At 46.0% G+C, this 23,446-nt stretch overlaps 1 protein-coding gene across 1 annotated transcript; it reads left to right on the forward strand.

Moving 5' to 3' along the window:
• The first annotated feature begins 1,034 nt into the window (after window positions 1-1,034).
• Window positions 1,035-19,160, forward strand: LOC133360853 (pigment epithelium-derived factor-like). The gene is made up of 9 exons (XM_061579756.1): window positions 1,035-1,168; window positions 2,137-2,163; window positions 4,816-4,842; window positions 5,156-5,306; window positions 10,483-10,638; window positions 12,159-12,362; window positions 13,479-13,621; window positions 15,838-16,051; window positions 17,337-19,160. The coding sequence occupies exons 1-9, from the start codon at window positions 1,082-1,084 to the stop codon at window positions 17,696-17,698; spliced, it is 1,371 nt and encodes a 456-aa protein (XP_061435740.1). The 5' UTR covers window positions 1,035-1,081; the 3' UTR covers window positions 17,699-19,160.
• Window positions 19,161-23,446: the final 4,286 nt, after the last annotated feature.

Genomic DNA, 23,446 nt, shown 5'->3' on the forward strand with positions numbered 1-23,446 from the left:
GGCCGCACCAGGGTCGCAAACGGGTACCCGTACCCGGCCGTACCCGTACCCTACCCGTACCCTACCCGTACCCTACCCGTACCCGGCCGTACCCGTACCCTACCCGTACCCTACCCGTACCCGGCCGTACCCGTACCCTACCCGTACCCGGCCGGGATGAAGCCATGTTGCAGGCGCGGGTGGGTTGATTCTAGGAACTTGAATTGTGAGAAGAGACAAGACGTTGGGAAATGAGTGACAAACGGTGACTCACCAGTGACTCACGGCCTACCCGTACCCGTACCCGGCCGCCCCAGGGTCGCAAACGGGTACCCGTACCCGGCCGTACCCTACCCGTACCCGGCCGGGTATCGGGTACCTGATTGCGACCTCTGGGATGAAGCCACGTTGCAGGTGCGGGTGGGTTGATTCTAGGAACTCGAATTGTGAGAAGAGACAAGACGTTGGGAAATGAGTGACAAACGGTGACTCACCAGTGACTCACGGCCTACCCGTACCCGTACCCGGCCGCACCAGGGTCGCAAACGGTTACCTGTACCCGTACCCGGCCGTGTACGAGTAGCCGGGTATCGGGTAGGGTACGGGTATTGGGTAGGGTACGGGTATCGGGTAGGGTACGGGTATCGGGTAGGGTACGGGTATCGGGTACCCGGTTGCGACCTCTGCTGCGAGGATGACCGGGTGTCGCACGATGCGTTATGCTCCTTGACGAGATGAGTACAACTTACCTCTTCAAGTTCAAGTTCATTTATTAGGTTTTGCCCTGTGAGCCATTCGGCTCTTGAATCGGGTGCAACCGCAACAAAAAAAAACATGAACAAAAAAACATCTTAAAGTGAATATATGACTGAGTGAAAACACCGTACACCAACGCTGTGTGCAAAAATCCCAGTGGGATGCAAGTCAAACAACCAACAACAACCACAAGACAACTTAGATTAAGGCCATCAGTCTTACTCTGTACTACAACAAACATGGCTAAACCAATACACTCAAACCAGGACAGTTACAATAACTCCGTCTCTCCCTGTGTCCCTCTGTCATCCCACGCCTTCCCTGTGTGTGTAGAGCGACCGTCACCATGGCTCGCCTCTCCCCTCTCTTCGTCTCACTCCTCATCGCCATTCTCTCCCTGGGAGTCGCGGACCATCACGGGCGCACAAAGCCGGTGAGTGAAGCATCGTGGGTCTGTGCCGAGCGGTTGTGATCTGACACGACCGATTGAGTCTATGGGTCTTTTTGTGAGTCTGTGGGTCTCTGTGTGAATCGACGAGTCTCTGTGTGAGTCTGTGGGTCTCTGTGTGATGAGTCTATGGGTCTCTGTGCGAGTCTATGGGTGTCTGTGTGAGTCTATGGGTCTCTGTGTGAGTCTGTGGGTCTCTGTGTGAGTCTGTGGGTCTGTGTGAGCCTGTGGGTCTCTGTGTGAGTCTATGGGTCTCTGTGCAAGTCTATGGGTCTCTGTGCGAGTCTATGGATCTCTGTGCGAGTCTATGGGTCTCTGTGCGAGTCTATGGGTCTCTGTGTGAGTCTATGAAGAACAGGTCTGTCGGAAAGACAGCATCTGAATGGCTGTCAGTGAATGACGCTGTCTTTCCGACAGACCTGTTCTTCACCTGAGGACGGCTGCTTGCATTGTGGCCGAAACGTCGTGAGAATTGTATTTTATTATGTTTTATTTTTATTATTTTATTATTTCCCTTCTACGTGACTTTACCGAAAGAACCAAGAAGATGAATCCCTGCAGTCACGAAAGCTTTAAATCGAAAAATATTATTTATTGTTTTATCTTTTTATTATTTTATTATTTCCCTTCTACGTGATGACTTTACCGAAAGAACCAACAATATGAATCCCTGCTGCAGTCACGAAAGCTTTCAATCAAAATCTTAACACAGCTGTTTTGTTGCCAGAAAAAATGGGAAAACGTATCTTCAAGTTGTGTTTTAGTTTTTTACTCTGTTGTATTGTAAATGGCTTGATGTAAATCACGTCTCGCCCCCTTGCGAAAGAGGCAATGCATCATATGTCACAACGAGCCCGGTATTTCAGATCGTGGATAAATCGCAGATCCTATGACTTGCCTCACGATACCACTCCCTTCCCTTCTGCCCCCCCCCCCCCCCCGTGACCTCACAGGCCGCCCCTCCCATCTCGGTGAAGCCGGTAAGAGGTCATGTCTGTTGCAAAGTGGATCCCGTCATAAGAACGTGGAGTTAACTTCACTCAGTTTAACACGTGTGAGGCTTTCGCGACCAATATGATTCATAATCAAGGTTTTTGGGTCAGATCGTGATATTTATAAATGTGTCGTAAACCTCCACCACCCGACACGGCCAAAGAGTAAAAAACGTGTCACGTTTTTTCAAACGACAAAATGATTAACTTCTTTAGCCCACCGGTGTGTTGAAGAGAGAATCAACAGCATTTTAAAATTGGAGTACTACCACCATTGCCATTTTGATAACACTGGTCAACACACTTTTTTGGCATAAGGTAATTCCAACGGTTTAAGGTAATTTTCGGGTGCTGATTCCAAATCTGGCATCAGTTTTTGTCTATCACATCAGGTTTTTGAGATATTAAATATTGCATTTTCAATAAAAACTGCAGAAAAAAATATTGAATAAATGTGGATATCTACATAAAATTATATTATAAACACACTATCCTAAAAATACAGCACCATATTTTAACACTAAAGCAGTCACTGACTCGCAACAACTTGCAATCATAAGTGACAGAGTTAATTTCGGGTAAAATCAATGAAAATGGGGTATGCCGATAGCATAAAAATTAGATGTGATAGAGCAAATCTGAGATCAGATTTGGAATCAGCACCCTGAAATTAGTCTAGAACAGCTGCAAAAGTCCAGGCCAGAAAAACATGTTTTTTTTTTGTTGACCAGTGTAATCAGCATCAACCATCATTAAATCACCACCACCACCATCAATTGTGATGCAGATCTTCACTGCATTCCCAGGTCGACGCTTCGATGTATAGTTGACCGAGATTTTCCCCCTGTAGCCCCCAGGCTATGGAACGCTCTTTCCACAAGATATCAGAGCATCTATAGAGTCCGTGGACATTTAAAAAAAAATGAAACCGATGTTATACGCTTCCACAAGTCAAACGTTTAGTTCGTTGAGTAAATGGATTCTTAAAATGTATTTTGATTATTTTCATGCTTGCTGTGTCATGTGCAGCGCTTTGAGATCATTGTTGAAAATCCGGTATATAAGTCGAATTTATTCATTAGTTAACTCGCGAATTTGGATCTCTGAGGCTGTGAACATTTTAAAAATGCGTCTTAAAACCTATTCGTACGCTTCCGCTAATTAAACTTTAGGTTTATTTCGTAAATTTATTCTGAAGATCTATTTGTAATATCGTTAGTATTCTTTTGCCGAGTGTCTGCTGCCACTACTGTGTCCTGTGCAGCGCTTTGAGATCATTGTTGAAAAGCTACGATATAAATGTAATTATTCTTAAAAAAAGGAAACTGATTGCGAATAAAAAAAATTAAATCTAGGCTCACCAAGATCGTCATAAATGTGTTCGTTTGAACCTTTTAAGTTTTCCCGCTTTCCTTACCTCTGCCTCCAGATGATCTGCTCACATTCCAGGCAGTGTCGGTTATTGCCAACTCTCCCTCATCTCCTTTCCATAACACTTAATGTTATTTCCTGTAAATAGTTAAACATCATAAACGTGCAAAATAGTGATTAACAGAGTCTTAGGTTTTTTCGGTAAAGTCACGTAGGTAAAAAATAAAATAAATAATAGAAATAATAATAGTAGTTAGAAATAAAATAAAATAAAACGAATCACGACGTTTCGATCGCAACACAAGCGATCGTCATCAGGCAAAACTTCAAATCAAGAGGGAACACTTGTTTTTTTTTTATTAACGCGGATGCGAATTGAATATAACGCGATCGAGCGAACGGATCTAGCTCGCGCGAGTAGGAATAAGCGGTTTGTACGGCTGCCTCGGCATAGCATCATCATCATCGTCATCGCACAAGATGGGATGCTGCTGGATTATTCTAGATGCTACCCACGCGCCTTAGTCTTTGCTCAGCCTGCGTACGCATCTCACGAGTTATCGCGGATTGTGCTTCACCACATATTCATTTTCCGATTTAAAGCTTTCGCGACTGCAGGGATTCATCGTCTTGGTTCTTTCGGTAAAGTCACGTAGAAGGGAAATAATAAAATAATACAAATAAAACATAATAAAACATATTCATTATTGTAAAGCAATTTTCCACAGATACGGACTGTATTTGTCAGATGTAATATTGTTTATAATAGAGTTTTTTTTTGGGTTAGATCGCGTAAATATACAAAATGTGTCGTTAAAACCCGCCACCACCCGACACAACCAACTAGTAAGGGTTGTCAGTAAACAGAACGTGGCCAATTCGTCACTAGTACAGCACTAACCGGTGTGTTGGAAAGGCAGCTTAAATCTTCTTGCTGTAGTTTTCACACCTGATGATGATTGTTTGTGTTGCAATCGAAACGTCGTGAGCATTTTAATGATATTTTTTTTTTCTTATTTTATAATTTCCCTTCTACGTGACTTTACCGAGAGAACCAATAATATGAATCCCTGCAGTCACGAAAGCTTTAAATCGAAATTTAAAATGTTGTTGTATTCTAAATGGCTTTATGTAAATCAACGTCGCCCCTTGCGACAGAGGCAATGCATCATTTGTCGTAACGAGCCGGCGTTTGACCTCTTGGATAAATGGGGGATCCTACGACTCGCCTCATGATCCCACTCTTCCCTTCCCCCCCCTCCCTCACAGGGTGCCCCTCCCGTCTCGGCGAAGCCGGTAAGAGGTCACGTCTGCAGCGAACTGCATCATGTCATGAGAATGTGGAGTTCAACTTTCACCACCATCAGCATCGCCATTTTGAGAATCAGATTCACCAACATTAAAAAAAAATCAACACCACCATCAATTTTGAATCCATCAGCACCACACTCATAACCATCATCATCATCATCATCATTTTTTTCAATCATCACCACCATCAAGTTTGAACCCATCATCACCACACTCATAACCTTCACCATCACCACTTCTCCCCGTTCCCCACACACTACGCCTCACAGTCCCCTCTCTCTCACTCTCACCCTCCCAGGCCATCTCTCCGTTCGCGCTGTCTCGCCTCGCGAGTTCCCAGGCGGACCTGGGCTTCCAACTCTTCCACAAACTGGGCGAGGCATCACCGGGCCAGAATATCCTCTTCTCGCCTCTCACCACCTCTGCAGCGCTCATGATGCTACTGGCTGGTGAGAGGAGCTCCCGGCACGCTCAGTCCATCGCTGGATGAATGCCTCCCCCCAGACAGCGACGTCTCTAACATTCCGTTTAGCTCCTGCGCACGATCCGATCTCATCGACTCATCTCCATAACGGATGCAGCTCCTCGTGGTGTCCTTCCTATTTCTGCTGCCACTCTGTGAGGAGTCTCGACCATTGGACATGGTCAATTCTATCCATGACCAGTGCCGGATGATCCGAGTAGCAGAAGTAGCTAAATGCTTTCAAGATATAAATTCCGGTTCAGTGTTTCTGCACTTGCTCTATTACTATAGTACTACACCGCCTTCAACTTTCATGAACGACTGGGGCTTTTAAGGCTAGCGATTTGTCGTAATATCTGGCTGTATAGCAAATGAAAAAAATCCTTTACTATGCAAGTTTAAAATGTATGTGTTGGAAAATTCAAGTGTTTTTGTAATATTTAGGGCCTCTTTATAACATATGCTACAGGCCCGTACTAGCTTCATCCGGCACTGTCCATGACGTGTACTGCCCCAAGCCCACTAATTGCACTGGTCAACAATTTTTATTTTTTTCTGGCCTGGACTTTTGCAGCTGTTCTAGACTAATTTCAGGGTGCTGATTCCAAATCTGATCTCAGATTTGCTCTATCACATCTCATTTTAATGCTATCGGCATACCCCATTTTAATAGGTTTTACCCGAAATTAACTCTGTCACTTATGATTGCAAGTTGTTGCGAGTCAGTGACTGCTTTCGTATTAAAATATGGTGCTGTATTTTTAGGATAGTGTGTTTATAATATAATTTTATGTAGATATCCACATTTATTTAATATTTTTCTTCTGAAGTTTTATTGAAAATGCAATATTTGATATCTCAAAAACCTGATGTGATAGACAAAAACTGATGCCAGATTTGGAATGAGCACCCCAAAATTACCTTCAAACCCTTGGAATAACTTATGCCAGAAAAAGTGTGTTGACCAGTGTTGTTCTTAACAGTGAATATAATCTCTCTAACTTGCGTGCTATTTATAATCTACGAGTTCCAGTTTTCTGTCTCGTAATTCTATCAAAATCACTCCACACTTAGTCACAGCTTGTTTCACTTTTCTTGTCGATGTTCACGTTTCTTACTGTGACGTCGGTTCGTTTCTCACCCTGCATTCTGTTCCGCTTTGCAAAGGAACCGAACTCGCTCTTAGCCACCGATAATCGTTCATCATTTTGATCTTGGTCCACCTGCAAGTTGGACGTAGAGTCGTATACGCAGCATGCGCGTTCTCCAGTTGTATTGCTATGACACATACGTTTGCCCTTCCAGACTGATGAGATTGCAACCAGACTGGACCCTACACATTTTGTTTTTTTAAATAGACATCGCCCAGAGCTCTGGTATGATACAGAGAAAAAAAGACGCTGCGTTGGCCCGTGATGACTTCCACAGGATCGAGAGATGGATTTGTGCACTTCCCCATGAGAACCTGCAGACAACATGTGCACACTCCCACCACAGCACGTGCACACTCCCACCACAGCACGTGTGCACTCCAACCACAGCACGTGTACACTCCCACCACAGCACGTGCACACAGCAGGCAGAACGTGCACACTCCACCACAGCACGTGCACACTCCCACCACAGCACGTGTACACTCCAACCACAGCACGTGTACACTCCCACCACAGCACGTGTACACTCCCACCACAGCACGTGTACACTCCCACCACAGCACGTGTACACTCCCACCACAACACGTGTACACTCCAACCACAGCACGTGTACACTCCCACCACAACACGTGTACACTCCACCACAGCACGTGTACACTCCCACCACAGCACGTGCACACAGCAGGCAGAACGTGCACACTCCACCACAGCACGTGCACACTCCCACCACAGCACGTGCACACTCCCACCACAGCACGTGTACACTCCAACCACAGCACGTGTACACTCCAACCACAGCACGTGCACACTCCCACCACAGCACGTGTACACTCCAACCACAGCACGTGTACACTCCCACCACAGCACGTGTACACTCCCACCACAGCACGTGTACACTCCAACCACAGCACGTGTACACTCCCACCACAGCACGTGTACACTCCCACCACAGCACGTGTACACTCCCACCACAGCACGTGTACACTCCAACCACAGCACGTGTACACTCCCACCACAGCACGTGCACACTCCCACCACAGCACGTGTACACTCCCACCACAGCACGTGTACACTCCCACCACAGCACGTGTACACTCCCACCACAGCACGTGCACACTCCCACCACAGCACGTGTACACTCCCACCACAGCACGTGTACACTCCAACCACAGCACGTGCACACTCCCACCACAGCACGTGCACACTCCCACCACAGCACGTGTACACTCCAACCACAGCACGTGTACACTCCCACCACAGCACGTGTACACTCCCACCACAGCACGTGTACACTCCACCACAGCACGTGTACACTCCCACCACAGCACGTGTACACTCCCACCACAGCACGTGTACACTCCCACCACAGCACGTGTACACTCCCACCACAACACGTGTACACTCCACCACAGCACGTGTACACTCCCACCACAGCACGTGCACACAGCAGGCAGAACGTGCACACTCCACCACAGCACGTGCACACTCCCACCACAGCACGTGTACACTCCAACCACAGCACGTGCACACAGCAGGCAGAACGTGCACACTCCAACCACAGCACGTGCACACTCCCACAACAGCACGTGTACACTCCAACCACAGCACGTGCACACAGCAGGCAGAACGTGCACACTCCCACCACAGCACGTGTACACTCCCACCACAGCACGTGTACACTCCAACCACAGCACGTGTACACTGCAGACAACACGTGCACACTCCAACCACAGCACGTGCACACAGCAGGCAGAACGTGCACACTCCAACCACAGCACGTGCACACAGCAGGCAGAACGTGCACACTCCACCACAGCACGTGTACACTCCCACCACAGCACGTGCACACTCCCACCACAGCACGTGCACACTCCCACCACAGCACGTGTACACTCCAACCACAGCACGTGCACACAGCAGACAACACGTGCACACTGGGACCTCCACGAATGCACAGCGCGCCACGTCTTCACGTCCATACGGCGCACAGCCGTTGCAATGCGGGCACACAAAATGCGTTCTTTTATTTGTGTGTCTCCCTTGTGATGGGACTTTGTAGGATGAACGTTGAGATTTACAGTGAGGGAAAAAAGTATTTGATCCCCTGCTGATTTTGTACGTTTGCCCACTGACAAAGAAATGATCAGTCTATAATTTTAATGGTAGGTTTATTTTAACAGTGAGAGACAGAATAGCAACAAAAAAATCCGGAAAAACGCATGTCAAAAATGTTATACATTGATTTGCATTTTAATGAGGGAAATAAGTATTTGACCCCTCTGCAAAACATGACTTAGTACTTGGTGGCAAACCCCTTGCTGGCAATCACAGAGGTCAGACGTTTCTTGTAGTTGGCCACCAGGTTTGCACACATCTCATTAAAATGCACATCAATTTATAAGGTGATAAGGGGTTGACAGGTACGTGACTGGACCATCCTGAACGAGATCATCTTACACTCCACAAATGAGTAAGTTGCGCGAATTAGGAAATATACTTAATTTCTTTCACAATTTTAAACGGAGGGGGGTCTTATTTAAGTCGTTCATTAGGCATATCGTGCCACGCGCATTCATAATTATTGAGTGAACTTGGAATTTACATTTGTAAATGACAAGAAAAACTCCATCGCAACAGAAAAAAAAATGATACAGGCTGGAAAACCAATATTCACAAATGTCAACTGTTGTTTCCTTTAGGCAAGTGATATCGGGGTTTTCATTCGTATAAAGTTAAGTCATCTCTATATATGGGCTCCCAGTGGAATTCTGTAAGAGTGAATAATGAGACACTGGCCTTTTGCCCGTCCAAGGACGGGTGTATTGCAGTAAATCTGAAACTTGCAAGCGAAAAGCAGACCGCGATGTGATATATTCATTGTATCGATTCGTGTGCAATTTGTACGGCCGCGGTGACACAGACCTATTTCATTTAAAGGTTATAATCCCTTGTTCATCACGACGTCCTTTTTACTTTGATGTCTCAACAGCGTGACGGAGATCGCGTGACGTGAGGGTTCTGCCTTTGTTGTGAGGGTTGTAAGTTAATGCTGAGGAGGGGGGAGGAGGCACCTCGCCCCCCTCCCATGTGGAGTGACGTCACCCGCTCATGATTATTAATGAGGGGGGGAGGGTCCATGTGGAGGATGATAACACTGGTCAACACACTTTTTCTGGCATAAGGAATTCCAACTGGTTCAATGTAATTTTGGGGTGCTGATTCCAAATCTGGCATCAGTTTTTGTCCATCACATCAGGTTTTTGAGATATCAAATATTGCATTTTCAATAAAAACTGCAAAAGAAAAATATTAAATAAATGTGCATATCTAAATAAAATGATATTATAAACACACTATCCTAAAAATACAGCACCATATTTTAACACTAAAGCAGTCACTGACTCGCAACAACTTGCAATCATAAGTGACAGAGTTAATTTCGGGTAAAATCAATGAAAATGGGGTATGCCGATAACATAAAAATGAGATTTGATAGAGCAAATCTGAGATCAGATTTGGAATCAGCACCCTGAAATTAGTCTAAAACAGCTGCAAAAGTTCAGGCCAGATTTTTTTTTCATTGACCAATGTTATTAACGAGGGGGGCTGGTCGACGTGGAGTGACGTCACGCGCAGGACACACGGATATTCATGACTCATTATTGTAGTAAATTGCCCTGATGGGTCCTAGTAAAGATGCATTCTGCCGACAGCTCTGTCTTTATTTCACTGTCTGTTGGGTGGCCACATTTTCTTAACTCCATGAGTCAGGGGTTCTAAAATACAAAAATGGGCACGCATTAAGTTATTTTGAGCTGCTGGTCTGGACATGGCTGAGTGCTTTTTGGACATGCAACATGCATCTTTGTGTGTTGTTAAATGAACTCGTGCTGGTTAATTGTTTTGGCTCACATTTAATTTGAGCCCCACTCTGCAACCATCGTTATTGTGAAACTAATCCCCGAACTCTCTCTTCCCGTCTCGTGCTGCTCACTCTGAGCCTCTTAGGCACGGCCCATCAGACAGAGACTCAGCTCACCAACGCCCTGCGTCTACAATTCCTCCGTGACCCGAATCCCCAGGCCTCTTTCCAAGCTCTGGTTTCCAAACTGCATCATGGCCATGACAGCACCAACATCGCTGCCCGCATCTTCACCGCCAAAGGTTAGTGATGATGTGGGAATCGCTTACAAAGTCCAGGAGGTTCGGGGGCTCAGAGCCACTGAGCCTGCACCGCCGACATCCTGCGTTATAATCTGGGTATTCAGCCTCCTGTGACTAAACTGTGTTCTCGATCGTAGCGAGTTGAAGGTCACAACCTCGTCTCCAATGTCTCGCATAGATATAATACTCACAAATGACGAGAAGGGTGAGTGACTGCCAGAGGTCGCAAACGGGTTTTGATTCATTACCCGTACCCGTACCCGGCCGCACCAAGGTCGCAAATGGGTACCCGTACCCGTACCCGGCCGTACCCGTACCCTACCCATACCCGGCCGGGTACGGGTAGGGTACAGGATGAAGCCATGTTGCAGGCGTGGGTGGGTTGATTCTAGGAACTTGAATTGGGAGAAGAGACAAGACGTTGGGAAATGAGTGACAAATGGTTACTCACCGGTGACTCACGGACTACCCGTACCCGGCCGCACCAGGGTCGCAAACGGGTACCCGTACCCGGCCGGGTACGGGTAGCCGGGTATCGGGTCGGGTACGGATATCGGGTACCAGGTTGCGACCTCTGGTGACTGCTGTAATTAATTTAGAAAAATGTTCTAAAAGGGCTTAGAGAGCTCAGATGTAGCACAAATGTAGTGGAGTCCATCCTTGCAAAGCCAAAAATCTTGGAAACTAAATCTTTAACATTTGTCTCTTTTTTACTTCGGCTATGAATTTTTTCCCCCTGAATCTAACATTCGTCTAAATATGTTTTTCTAAGGGGGTGAAGAGTTAATCCTCTAGAAAGAACCAATAGAAAGCAGAAGCCTGCTTCTGATTACTCTTATATTATTTGGCCATTGTTGAATCCACTGATGTATGAGTCCTCTCAATGCAGTGTTGGCCCCATGGGCGGTTGCTGGATAGTTAACACTTCACCATTCAGGCAAGTTCAGATATCACTCACAACTGATGTTAGCTGTGACAGGGATTCAAACTCAACTCGCAGGGTTCGTAACACAGTGCACTAACCACTGTGCTACAGCTCTCCATGGACATTGTATGTTCATGTAAGACACGTGAACATTTATAATTGCTCAGAGATAATGGCAGTGGCTCATAAATCCAGAACGAGATCCAATTTTGATTTAAAGCTTTCATGACTGCATGGATTCATATTCTTGGTTCTTTCGGCAAAGTCACGTAGAAGGGAAACAATAAAATAATAATAATATGTAACAATAAAATTCTCAAGACGTTTCGACTGCAACACAAGCAATCATCATCAGGTGTGAAAACACAGCAAGAAAATTTGAATAAAGTGGCGGTTTTTCTTAACGTTAGCATCACTGACAGCGCTTTCGGCAGTTGTTCAGATGGACGAGTCCATGACTTTACCAAAAGAACCAAGAATATGAGATGAAATTTCTTCTCGTCCAGAGTTTTAATCAAAGTCCATCTAGAACATGGGCACTCACTTTACAGGTTTGATTTGCCTTGTTGTTTCTCGATCAAAATTTTTCCACCAGATGCCAAAATCAAGCAGCAATTTCTCGACGCGGTGGAGAAGTACCACAAAGCCAAACCGCAGAACTTGATCGGGAACGTGAAGGAAGACGTGGCACTGATAAATAAGTGGGTGGCCGAAAAGACGGAAGGACACATCCCAGACCTCATCAAAGAGCTTCCCGCCGATCTGCAGCTCTTTATTGTGAGCGCCATTTTCTTCAAGGGTAAGGCAGACCGAGGAACAAAAGGAACGCCTTGGCTATCATAAACCACGAGCACAGCCTGAGATGACAAAATGGCCGCCTTGGCTATCATAACCCACGAGCACAGCCTGAGATGGTAAAATGGCCGCCTTGGCTATCATATCCCACGAGTACAGCCTGAGATGACAAAATGGCTGCCTTGGCTATCATAACCCACGAGCACAGCCTGAGATGACAAAATGGCCGCTTTGGCTATCATAACCCACGAGCACAGCCTGAGATGACAAAATGGCCGCCTTGGCTATCATAACCCACGAGTACAGCCTGAGATGATAAAATGGCCGCCTTGGCTATCATAAACCACAAGCACAGCCCGAGATGACAAAATGGCCGCCTTGGCTATCATAAACCACAAGCACAGCCCGAGATGACAAAATGGCCGCCTTTGCTATCATAAACCACAAGCACAGCCTGAGATGACAAAATGGCCGCCTTGGCTATCATAAACCACGAGCACAGCCCGAAATGACAAGACAAACACACACACAGGGGAACACATGCACACATGCAAGACAAAGATCCCCTGTATATCCTTCACAGGTTGTTGGGGAAAGTGTTGTTAGCGAGCACCGATCAAAGCCGGCACAGCACACAAGGGGGTGGGTGGACAGCAGCATGCCCAACAGCCTTTGTTTCTCAAATGTACATTTCCACACATCGCACTAGGTACTCATTTGAAGCTGAGTCGGGAGGCCCAAAACCCATTGAGATAATCGTCACTGGTTTTGGTCGTGAGCGGGAATCAAACTTGGATCGCTAACCATTGCACTATGGCTCCCCACAAACAGACACACGGTGGGATATACACACACACGTGCACGAGGCTGACTCATTAAATGTCGAGGAGGATCGCTCCGCTGAACAAAATAGTTCCGCAGTTCAGTTTGCCTGTGCGAGTTCGCGCTTTGTCACCGTTAAAAATATATATATATTTCTAATGGAAGCTGGTTCGTCAGTGCAGACGATCGTAAGTCGGGTGTTTGTAAGTCGAGGCCTGTCTGTATACATAACTCCACGGATTGACCTGGTCCCCCCCCCTCGACCCCACCCCCCTTTACCACTCTCTTACCTGGACAGGTAAGTGGCTGAATCCTTTCCAGGTTGAGTCTACGAGTCCGAGGCCGTTCCACCTGAGTCCAACCAACGAGACGCAGGTCCCCACCATGTTTGCCAGTGATTACCCCGTGAAGAAGGGGAGACACCCCAGCCTGCCAGTCACGGTCTGAGACACTCGCAAACACACGCACACGCGCACACACGTACATTACGCTTTGAAATGTACAGATTACTTTTCAAGTGGGGGTGCCATTCCATTAACTATCGTTATAATTTGACAGTACTGTACACTTGTTTTAAATGTTTCTTTCTTGCTAAATGTGTTGTGTTTTATATCGTATTTAGAAAAAAGTATGCAACGTGTGACTATCGTTTATTTATATACAACGTGTGTGAGAGGGAGAGAGAGAGATGGCGAATGAAAAAGGACAAGGGAGTGAAATAACCCTCTATACACAAAGATGCCGCAACATAGACTGAGGAAGAGAAAGGCACTCCGTGTATCACAGCTCACACGAGTACAGCAGAACGAGTACTCTAGTACTACAGTAATAGTACTATGGTATTACAGTACCAGCTCCTAGTATCACTAACCAATGCTGCCAACACCCACGTCGTTTGTCACTCACTAGACTCGCAATGTAGTGAGTAGTCAGTTCGTCCCATGCTAGCGAGTACTCAGTCTGTCTCGCGCTATACTCACGCGAAGTGACAAACGTTCCATAGAAAGCAAAACCGCGTTCAAGGGAAAACGCGTCTTGTGAACGCCACGCGTTAAGGGGGGACTTGCCTTCTAGAATTTTCCTGGGATAAGGAAGCGTAATTACTATCATAAAAACTTAGACTAAGTGAGACTTTCTGGCTGAACGAGTGTAGTAAGAATAATGGGAAAAGATTAAGATCACCCGTATAGCCTTTAACAAACTGCTCGGACAAGTGCTGTTAGTTAGCACCTATGAAGGCCGGCATGGCACAGGAGGCAGTTGTTGGTCAACACCACGCTCAGCCATCCTTTGTCTCCCTTGCGGCATTGTTTACACACTGCACCAGATACTCATTTGAAGCTGGGTGGACTTAGGGAATGCCCGGGACCTCTTCAGATACTCGTCAATGGTATTGGCGGCAGTGAGCGGGAATTGAACTTCGATCGGCGGTTTCGTCGCACGGCATAGCGCGAACCGTTACACTACTGCTCCCATAACCCACCACCACTCACGACACAATCACCAACATTTCTCACCCAACCACCAGCATACCATCTACATTCTACAACCTACGCAGCCACCACCACCAACTACAACCCATTACCGCTCCCCACAACGACAACCCACTACCGCTCCCCACAAACGCACGTATACACACACACGCACACGAACAGAAGAGATCTTACTAATAGGGGGTTTCCCCTTTTTTCTGGCAACAAAACGGACACCTTTTGCAAGGAATCATGCTTACATTAACCACTATACTTGCAGTCAAATGCAAACAAAAACAATACTCTGATAATTTATGCATTGTCTTTGAAACTGATTGCCTGTGTAGGGGTGATACGTGCTGGCAGTAGGGATCGTGGGGCAGCGCGTGGTGATTGGTTGTGTAGTGGTGACGCGCGCTGACAGTGATGGATCGTGTGGCAGCGCGTGGTGATTGGTTGTGTGCGCTGACACGAGCTGGGAAAAGGGATAATGTGGCAGCGCGTGGTGATTGGTCAACTAGGGTGGGTGCTCACATCGAGGTCCACATAGGCTCCGTCTCCCCGGGAGCGGAGGACTATAAAAGGCGATGCGCGCGGGCGCTCAGGGAGTTGGTGACCAGTGAAGACGGAAGACGGAGGAGGAAGAGATAGGGCCCTGAGACCCCTAGTCCCGCTATCCTTGAAAGGGCCGGGACCCTGTGTGGCTCAGAGGCGGGACCTTGGGACCCGGGGCCGGACGTCCGTGTGAGGGCCGGGCCACGGGACCCAGTGGTCGTGACCCATACCCAAGCTGGGGTGGGTCTGTAGGTTCCCCTGGAAGCTATGGGGCTGGAGAGCCCGGGTGTGTGTAGCCGGGTGGAACGCGTAGCGTGAGCTGTAGTGACCACACGTGTTATTGTGGAAAAGACAAGTGTTAATAAAGTGTGCTACCCGTCAAGTGGTCTCCCACCGTAATTTACAATATTACACCTGCATAAATGATCAGAGTATTGTTTTTTGTTTGCATTTGACTGCAAGTATTGTGGTTAATGTAAGCATGATTCCTTGCAAAAGGTGTCAATTTTGTTGCCAGAAAAAAGGGGAAAAACCCTATTAGTATATTTGGGTACTGGCAAAGGAGTTCCCATGAAAGAAGAGATATTTTCAACGTCTCACCGGCGAGTCTCATCCCCCCCAAACCCCCAGGTCGCCCAAATCCAGTTCCAGGGCAACACGAGTCTGCTGCTGTTCGTCCCTGACGCGGTGAGCACCAACCTGTCCGCGCTGGAGTCGTCGCTCTCCTCCCAGCTCGTGACCACGCTGGTGGAGGAGACGCTGGTGCAGAAGAAGATCAATTTGCAGCTGCCGCTCATTTCCTTGGACGTCGAGAGCAACCTCAAGCAGACGCTGACGGACATCGGTGAGGTTTTGGGATTGAGATTTTTTCAAACCTGAATCCGGGTGGTTTTCTTTTTTACAGCCTCTGCCAGATCGCAAACCGTCACGCAAAACTCCGATCCATCCTCCCAGCAGCAGCAGCAGCAGCATTTTTTGGCGAACCATTGAACAAAGACCGGTCACTGCATCCGGCGCTTTCAGATGCGCTGCTTCTGCCGCCGTCTGGAACGCTCTTCCTTATGACATTAGGAAGCTACTAGAGCTGTGCACTTTTAAGTCATCTACATTTAAATCTAATTTCTTTAGAACCGCTTTTCGTGTTTGAGAGAGCTTTCTTTTGAGCCTCGTGTCAAACGGTGTTAGACACCGTCTCTGGTGTGGACCAATTAGTTTCAAGGACAACGCATTTATTACACTGGTCAACACAGTTTTTCTGGCATAGGGTATTCCAACGGTTTTAAGGTGATTTTGGGGTGCTGAAATCAAATCTGGCATCAGTTTTTGTCTATCACATCAGTTTTTTGAGATATCAAATATTGCATATTCAATAAAAACTGTAGAATAAAAATATTAAATAAATGTGGATATCTACATAAAATTATATTATAAACACACTATCCTAAAAATACAGCACCATATTTAACACTAAAACAGTCACTGACTCGCAACAACTTGCAATCATAAGTGACAGAGTTAATTTTGGGTAAAATCAATGAAAATGGGGTATGCCAATTGCATAAAATGAGATGTGATAGAGCAAATCTGAGATCAGATTTGGAATCAGCACCCTGAAATTAGTCTAAAACAGCTGCAAAAGTCCAGGCCAGAATTATTATTTTTTGTTGACCAGTGTTATCAGAGTGTATTTTTTGTTTGCATTCTGACCACAAGTATTGTGGTTAATGCAGACATGATTCCTTGTAAAAAGTTTCAGCTTGTTGATTTATTATCTTAACACCTGTTTTGTTGCCAAAAAAGGGGAAAAACCTATTATCAATTGAGGTACTGGCAAAGGAGGTCCCATGATGGACCCTCAATTGTTTTCTTAAAACGTATGCCCCCTTTTCCCGTCTTTACGAATCTGTCTTCACTCAAATGCTCTTGCAAAGAACGCTGTTTGAGCGAAGACACGCCCGTAACGAACTGAATAAAGGGGGGAAGATATGGGATAAGTAGGTGAGGGGAAAACCTTAGACAAAGACTGGAGGTGTAGATGATGATAATGATGAAAAAGAATCCTCAATTCTTCCCTGAAAGCTTCTGACCCCTCTCTGTGTGCCTCCTCCTCCCTCCCACCCATGACCTAGGTCTTGGAGATCTCTTCAATGCTCCGGACCTCAGCAAGATCTCGGACACTCCTATCCGTGTCTCCAAGGTCATCCACCGTGCCACCATGACCCTGAACGAGGAGGGAGTCAAGGCCGCGGCCGCCACGGGGATAATGATCAGTCTCACGTCCGCCCGGCTTCCCGAGGAGCTGAAGGTGGACAGACCGTTCGTCTTCCTCATCAGAGACGACGAGACGGGGGCTCTGCTCTTCGCAGGAAGGGTCACGAACCCCCCTCCCGTGCCCGAGAAGAAGAAGAAACACGGGGATACCTCCTCATCCGAGGAGCATGGCAAGGAGGGAAAGCGAGGGAAGAAGGAGGGAAATAAGCATCATCATTAGAAAGTGAGAAATAATTGCGGTCAGACGGGATAATTTTTCTAGATTTGAAGCTTTCGTGACTGCAAGGATTCATATTCTTAGGTTTTTTCGGTAAAGTCACGTGGGCAAAAAATTAAAATTAAAATTAATAAAAGTAAAATAAAAATAAAATAAAAATCACGACGTTTCGGAGGCAACACAAGCTTCCGTCTTCAGGTGGAACCGTCACAGCAACGATTGCTGCATCAAGTAATTTTTTACCTACGTGACTTTACCGAAAAAAACCTAAGAATATAATTTTTCGTGTGTTTTGGTCTACACGGTTTCCGCTCACTGCCGAGTCACTACGTCCGGTTCGTAATTGAGTCGGTTTTGGATTTGCCTCGTTCTCGCCGGATTAATCAGTCGCCTCCCCACCTCAAACGCAAATCAGACGGTGAACAAACTGCACTCTCCTGATGATTGGAGTGACGGTTCGCGCTATCTACATCACGCCGGCCATGTTTTACCGACCATCGGGCTCGTGCGGGCATGCATCCTCATTTGTATTCGAGTGCGGGAGGACTGGTCAAGGTAGAAAGATGGGACTGTGGTAGTTCGCAAGCATTCGAGAAACCCTGTCGCCGTGGTCGCAAACTGATGTCGAAAATGTCATGTGGTGGTGTCCTTGCATTTGATCCTGACACCAAGATGCGTGTGTCTGCTGATAAGTCCACAGAGGCGCTGTTTCATCGGGAGCAATAAACATGAGCCCTACTTGTTCCCTTGTTTGTGCGTGGAGCAGGAGGGGATCCTGAACGATCCAGGGTGTCATGGTGGCTAATATTGTCAATTACATCGCCTGGTATAGCTTAACCCAGCTTAAATATACGCTGCCAAGCTTGGTGGTGTTCATTCAGACGCTGTCTTTCCGACAGACCTGTTCTTCACCTGAGGACGGCTGCTTGCGTTATGGCTGAAACGTCGTGAGAATTATCTTATTATGTTTAATTTTTATTATTTTATTATTTCCCTTCTAAGTGACTTTACCGAAAGAACCAAGAAGATGGTATACAGGAGGTCGCGGGGTTCGACGCAGACCCTGATGACTGCTCTCTGTTTGGAGTTTGCGTGTTCTCTCTCCCCGTGGTCGCATGGATTTTTCTCGGGGCCTCCGGTTTCCCCTCCAAATTTAGACAAGTGTGTTTTAGAGTTATTTGGCTGATTTACATTTCCACGTGATATGCCACTTCGTTGGGTTATCATTTGTGATTGCCAGGTCACTTCTGAAAAAGGGCTAAATAGCTCAGGGGGCCTTACCCGGTAACATAATAATCGTAATAAATACATTTTCGAAACTTGCTCCATTATTGAAATTTGCTATGTGGGGCATTGGAATCAATAACCAGCAGATTCCCAGGGAAGTCTGGAAACAATTCGACAGGACAGTAAATAAATACACAGCTCACCCTGCCCAACCAGCCTACACACCAGAGGTCGCAAACGGGTTTTGATTCCTTACCTGTACCCGTACCCGGCCGCACCAGGGTCGCAAACGGGTACCCGTTTGCGACCCTGGTGCGGCCGGGTACGGGTAGGCCGTGAGTTACTGGTGAGTCACCGTTTGTCACTCATTTCCCAACGTCTTGTCTCTTCTCACAATTCAAGTTCCTAGAATCAACTCACCCGGACCTGCAACATGGCTTCATCCCAGAGGTCACAATCTGGTACCCGTACCCGTACCCTACCCGATACCGGTACGGGTAGCCGGGTCTTGCGCACAAACACATCCACGTCTACGTCTACTTACACCTCGTGCTCTCTTTTAGCCCGCCCCCCCTCCCAATACGTTCCATTCATTGGCTACCACATTCTGATAAGCTCCCCCCCCCTCTCCTCCCCCTTAACTTGTATTTAAGAACTTGCATCTTGGAATCCCTGCCTCACTTGATACAGCAAATCTGGCTGTGACGGTCCCACCTGATGACGGAGACTTGTGTTGCCTCCGAAACATCGTGATTTTTATTATTTTATTTTATTAATTTTAATTTCATTTTTTATCTACGTGACTTTACCGAAAAAACTAAGAGGATGGACACCTTGTTTGTTGCGTGTGTCTCTAATTTTCATTACCCTCTTTCCCTATCACGGGTGCACCCCACCCTCCATTGTGTGCTGACTTTACACGTAATGGTGCCATGTGACACAAAGAACCATTCTAAATTTTGCGGGCAAACTCTTTGAATGAACGATGACCAATAGGTTCAGTGTACAGGGTGAACACGCGCCCGCTAACGTGAAGACCACTACACTTGCTCTGAATCTCAGGATGGAAAATTGTCGATTCACGCAACCCTTAACTAAAGTATTTTACTTTTTTACCAAGTGCAAGGCCCAACTGTGCTATGCGGCTCTTTTTTATTATTACACGCTTTTATTTAACTCACTCTGTCTGTTGTTGTCGTTGTTGTTGTTGTCGTATCCTCAAATATTGTAACACAATTTGAACCCACTTCCCAATGTGGTATCGACTGCAAACGTGGTATACTTATGTTATACTCATAATCAACATTTTTGGGTTTAGATCGCGTTATTTATAAATGTGTCATAACCCTCCACCACCCGACACGGCCAATCAGTAAAAAAGTGTCACGTTGACAAAAGACAAATAGTTCACTGCTTTAGCTCACCGGTGTGTTGAAGCATGAAACCACAACATTTACAATTTGAGTACGACGTTTCGCTGGTAATTGCATCCAGCATCATCGGGCAATTCGCCAGAATGGTGAGGCTCTGCTCTGTCTCCCGTTCTTATATAGAGCAGCAGCAGCAGGGTGACGTCATCATTAACTCATTAACTCATCAGGTGCAACGATTTGAGGGGGGGGGGGGTTATTGTAATTATATACTAGATTAGTAATCAGGCAGTTGTTACGATGCGAGTTGTAGATTAGTAATCATTTGGAATGTGTTTTATTGTGATTATGCTACGTTAGTAATCAGTTAGTGTTTGTTTCCCCTATAAGGATTTGTAATGCATCTTATTTAATAATACGCTTCCAGGCCGCACTAAGCCTGTAGCTGTCTGAGCGATTAAAGTTATTTCTGTTTCTCTCAATTTCAATGGATTCTCTAATTAGTCTTTGCCAGTAGTAAGTAGTTTTACACAACACTTCAACGTTGTCAAAATCAATTGAGTGTCCCTGTTGGCAAGCATGTTCTGCCACTGCCGACAGTTGTGTTTGCGATAGTTTAATATTTCTCTGGTGTTCTTTTAGTCTTACACTAATGTTACGCCCTGTCTGTCCAACATAGCATCTGCCACATAAACAATTAATCTGATATATACCTTCTGTTGATAATTTAGGTAATTCGTCTTTAGTGCAAGTTACTAGTTGTTAAATTGTGTGTACTGTACCAAATCTGACTGTAATTTTTTGCTTTTGCAAAACACGGGCTAATTTGTCAGTTACTCCTGAGATGGCAGATCACTGTTACAATTCAGTGGGCTCACATGATATTGACTTCTCCAAGACAGAGGTTCTCTGCAAGCCATCTGGCTACCATGAGAGATTCGTTCATGAGGCGATCCACATATACAAACACAGAGACAATTTCAACCGAGAAGATGGATTCTGGCTCAGCAATCATTGGAAGGACGTAATAAACCATTTCGGATCTTAACTGATTGTGTTCACGTTTACGGTGACTTTCAGACCGCAGTCCACTCACTGGCATTGACTATATATCTTGTATTCTCCACAGGGAATGGATTCTTTGCTCCGCTGCAAGCTTCCTACCACCACTCTCCAATTGACATATTTCGTTGCTTCCTCTTAGTACCTTTCACGCGACGGTCAATGGTATAGTGTATAGCATATTGTATAATAATACATAGTATTAAAGTGTAATGTTTAATACAATGTATAAGGTAATATATAGTATTGTAATTTTATAGTGAATATATAGCAGTGTGGTATACAGTTGGTTGGGTAGAATAATACATAGTGTAATATTACAATGTAAAGTCTATAAGCATATTAGTTGCTGCGGCGCCATATTATTAACATTCCTTCCCTTTATTAATTCTAACCTTACTCTCTCCCTTTGATACTGCTAATCCTGCATTATGCATGGGCATAATGATTTTAAACCCCTCGCCAAACCTCCTACGCATTTCACAAGTAGTACTAATCGCATATCTGCATTTTCCATAAATGTGCTAAATTCCTCTTGATATGCAAATTATTTTGTCAAGACGCTCTTCGCCCCTCCATCCCAGCAGCTTAAATAGTCGCTCCAAGCCTGGGGCGTGCCATTCAGACTCTGCCTTCTCGACAGACCTGTTCTCCACCTGAAGACGGCTGCTTGCGTTGTGGCCGAAACGTCGTGAGAATGATTTTATCATGTTTTATATTTATTATTTTATTATTTTCTTTCTACGTGACTTTACCGAAAGAACCAAGAAGATAAATCCCTGCAGTCACGAAAGCTTTAAATCGATATTAAAATTTTACCAGGTATGGCCTCACTGAGCTCTATAGTAGCTCTTTTTTTCAGAAGTGACCTGGCCATCACAGATGATAGCTCAACGACGTGGGCTTATCATCGTCACGTGGAATTTTAAAGCAGCCAAATCCTCTAAAGGCCGTGATGTGTATTCTAAATGTGGAGCAAAAAAACCGCAGGGCCAGAAAAAAATATCCATGCGACCACGTGGAAAGAGAGAGAGAGAGAAGCAAACTCCAAATGTTCAGCAGACGTCGACAGGATCGGGATCGAACTCAGGACTCCCTGTATGCCAGGCAAGGGTAGTTAACATCTCCTAGCCACTGCGTCGTCAGGGTCGAGATCGAACCCACGACCTCCTGTATACCAGGCGAGGGAGTCAGAGCACTGAGATCCTGGGTTCAAAGTACGTTGGTTAAAATCCATAATTCCCTCCCCCCATCTCTATACTCAAAGTAATGTGAATGGGTTCATCCCAGTTGAGTCTCTGAATAGCAGGTCACTTGATGTTGGTGGTGAAAAGTGTAGAAATGGGGAGCGGTGGTGCAGCGGTGAGCGCTACACTGCGCTATGAACCTTGCTACAATCACAGTTTGATTTCCGCGCACGGACACTAACACCAGTGACAATTATCTCTAACCGGTTCTGGGCCTCCTCCCGTAGATATACTCAGCCTCAAATGAGTACCTGGCACGTTGTGTAGTAAACATCACCACTGGGGAGACAAAAGTGGCCAGGCGTGGTTGCTGACCATTCACCCCCTCGTGTGCCACAGTATTGACCTTCATAGGTGCTGCTACTCGTTACTAATGTAGTGGGTTCAACTAAGACGCACTATTCAACTCGGAGGCAGCCTATTTTATTCTTGAACACAACAGGACAACTTAACACAACGACCTAGGCTGGTGACCACCCTGGCTAACTACGTAACAACTGCTAACATGGACCGGGGCTAACATCACACTGTCCGGACCACGTGCTTGAAGACTCAGCTTATATTCTCTCCGGCGTGGCCGGCTCCAGCCATGGCCACGCCTCCCTTCCAGAACCTTCCCGAAGAACCTCGGTTCCATCACGTGACTCTCCTCGGGGGCCCGTCCGTTGCCTTAACTGGTCACGTGTCCACCCGGGTCAACTAGACTGTCATGTTCTAGATTTGAAGCTTTCGTGACTGCAAGGATTCATATTTGTAGGTTTTTTCGGTAAAGTCACGTAGCTAAAAAAATGAAATAAAAATTAATAAAAGTAAAATAAAAATAAAATAAAAATCACAAAGTTTCG

This window comes from Lethenteron reissneri, chromosome 69 (genome assembly GCF_015708825.2).
Source record: "Lethenteron reissneri isolate LAM-NWPU_2019-01 chromosome 69, ASM1570882v1, whole genome shotgun sequence".
Lineage (NCBI taxonomy): Eukaryota > Metazoa > Chordata > Hyperoartia > Petromyzontiformes > Petromyzontidae > Lethenteron > Lethenteron reissneri.

Bases quoted from the DNA above. Each gene is read 5' to 3' on its own strand.
- LOC133360853 (XM_061579756.1), top strand. From the start codon at position 1,082: ATGGCTCGCCTCTCCCCTCTCTTCGTCTCACTCCTCATCGCCATTCTC. The intron at 12,363-13,478 runs GTAAGGCAGACC...TTACCTGGACAG, and splicing joins GAGCGCCATTTTCTTCAAGG to GTAAGTGGCTGAATCCTTTC. The intron at 16,052-17,336 runs GTGAGGTTTTGG...CCCATGACCTAG, and splicing joins GCAGACGCTGACGGACATCG to GTCTTGGAGATCTCTTCAAT.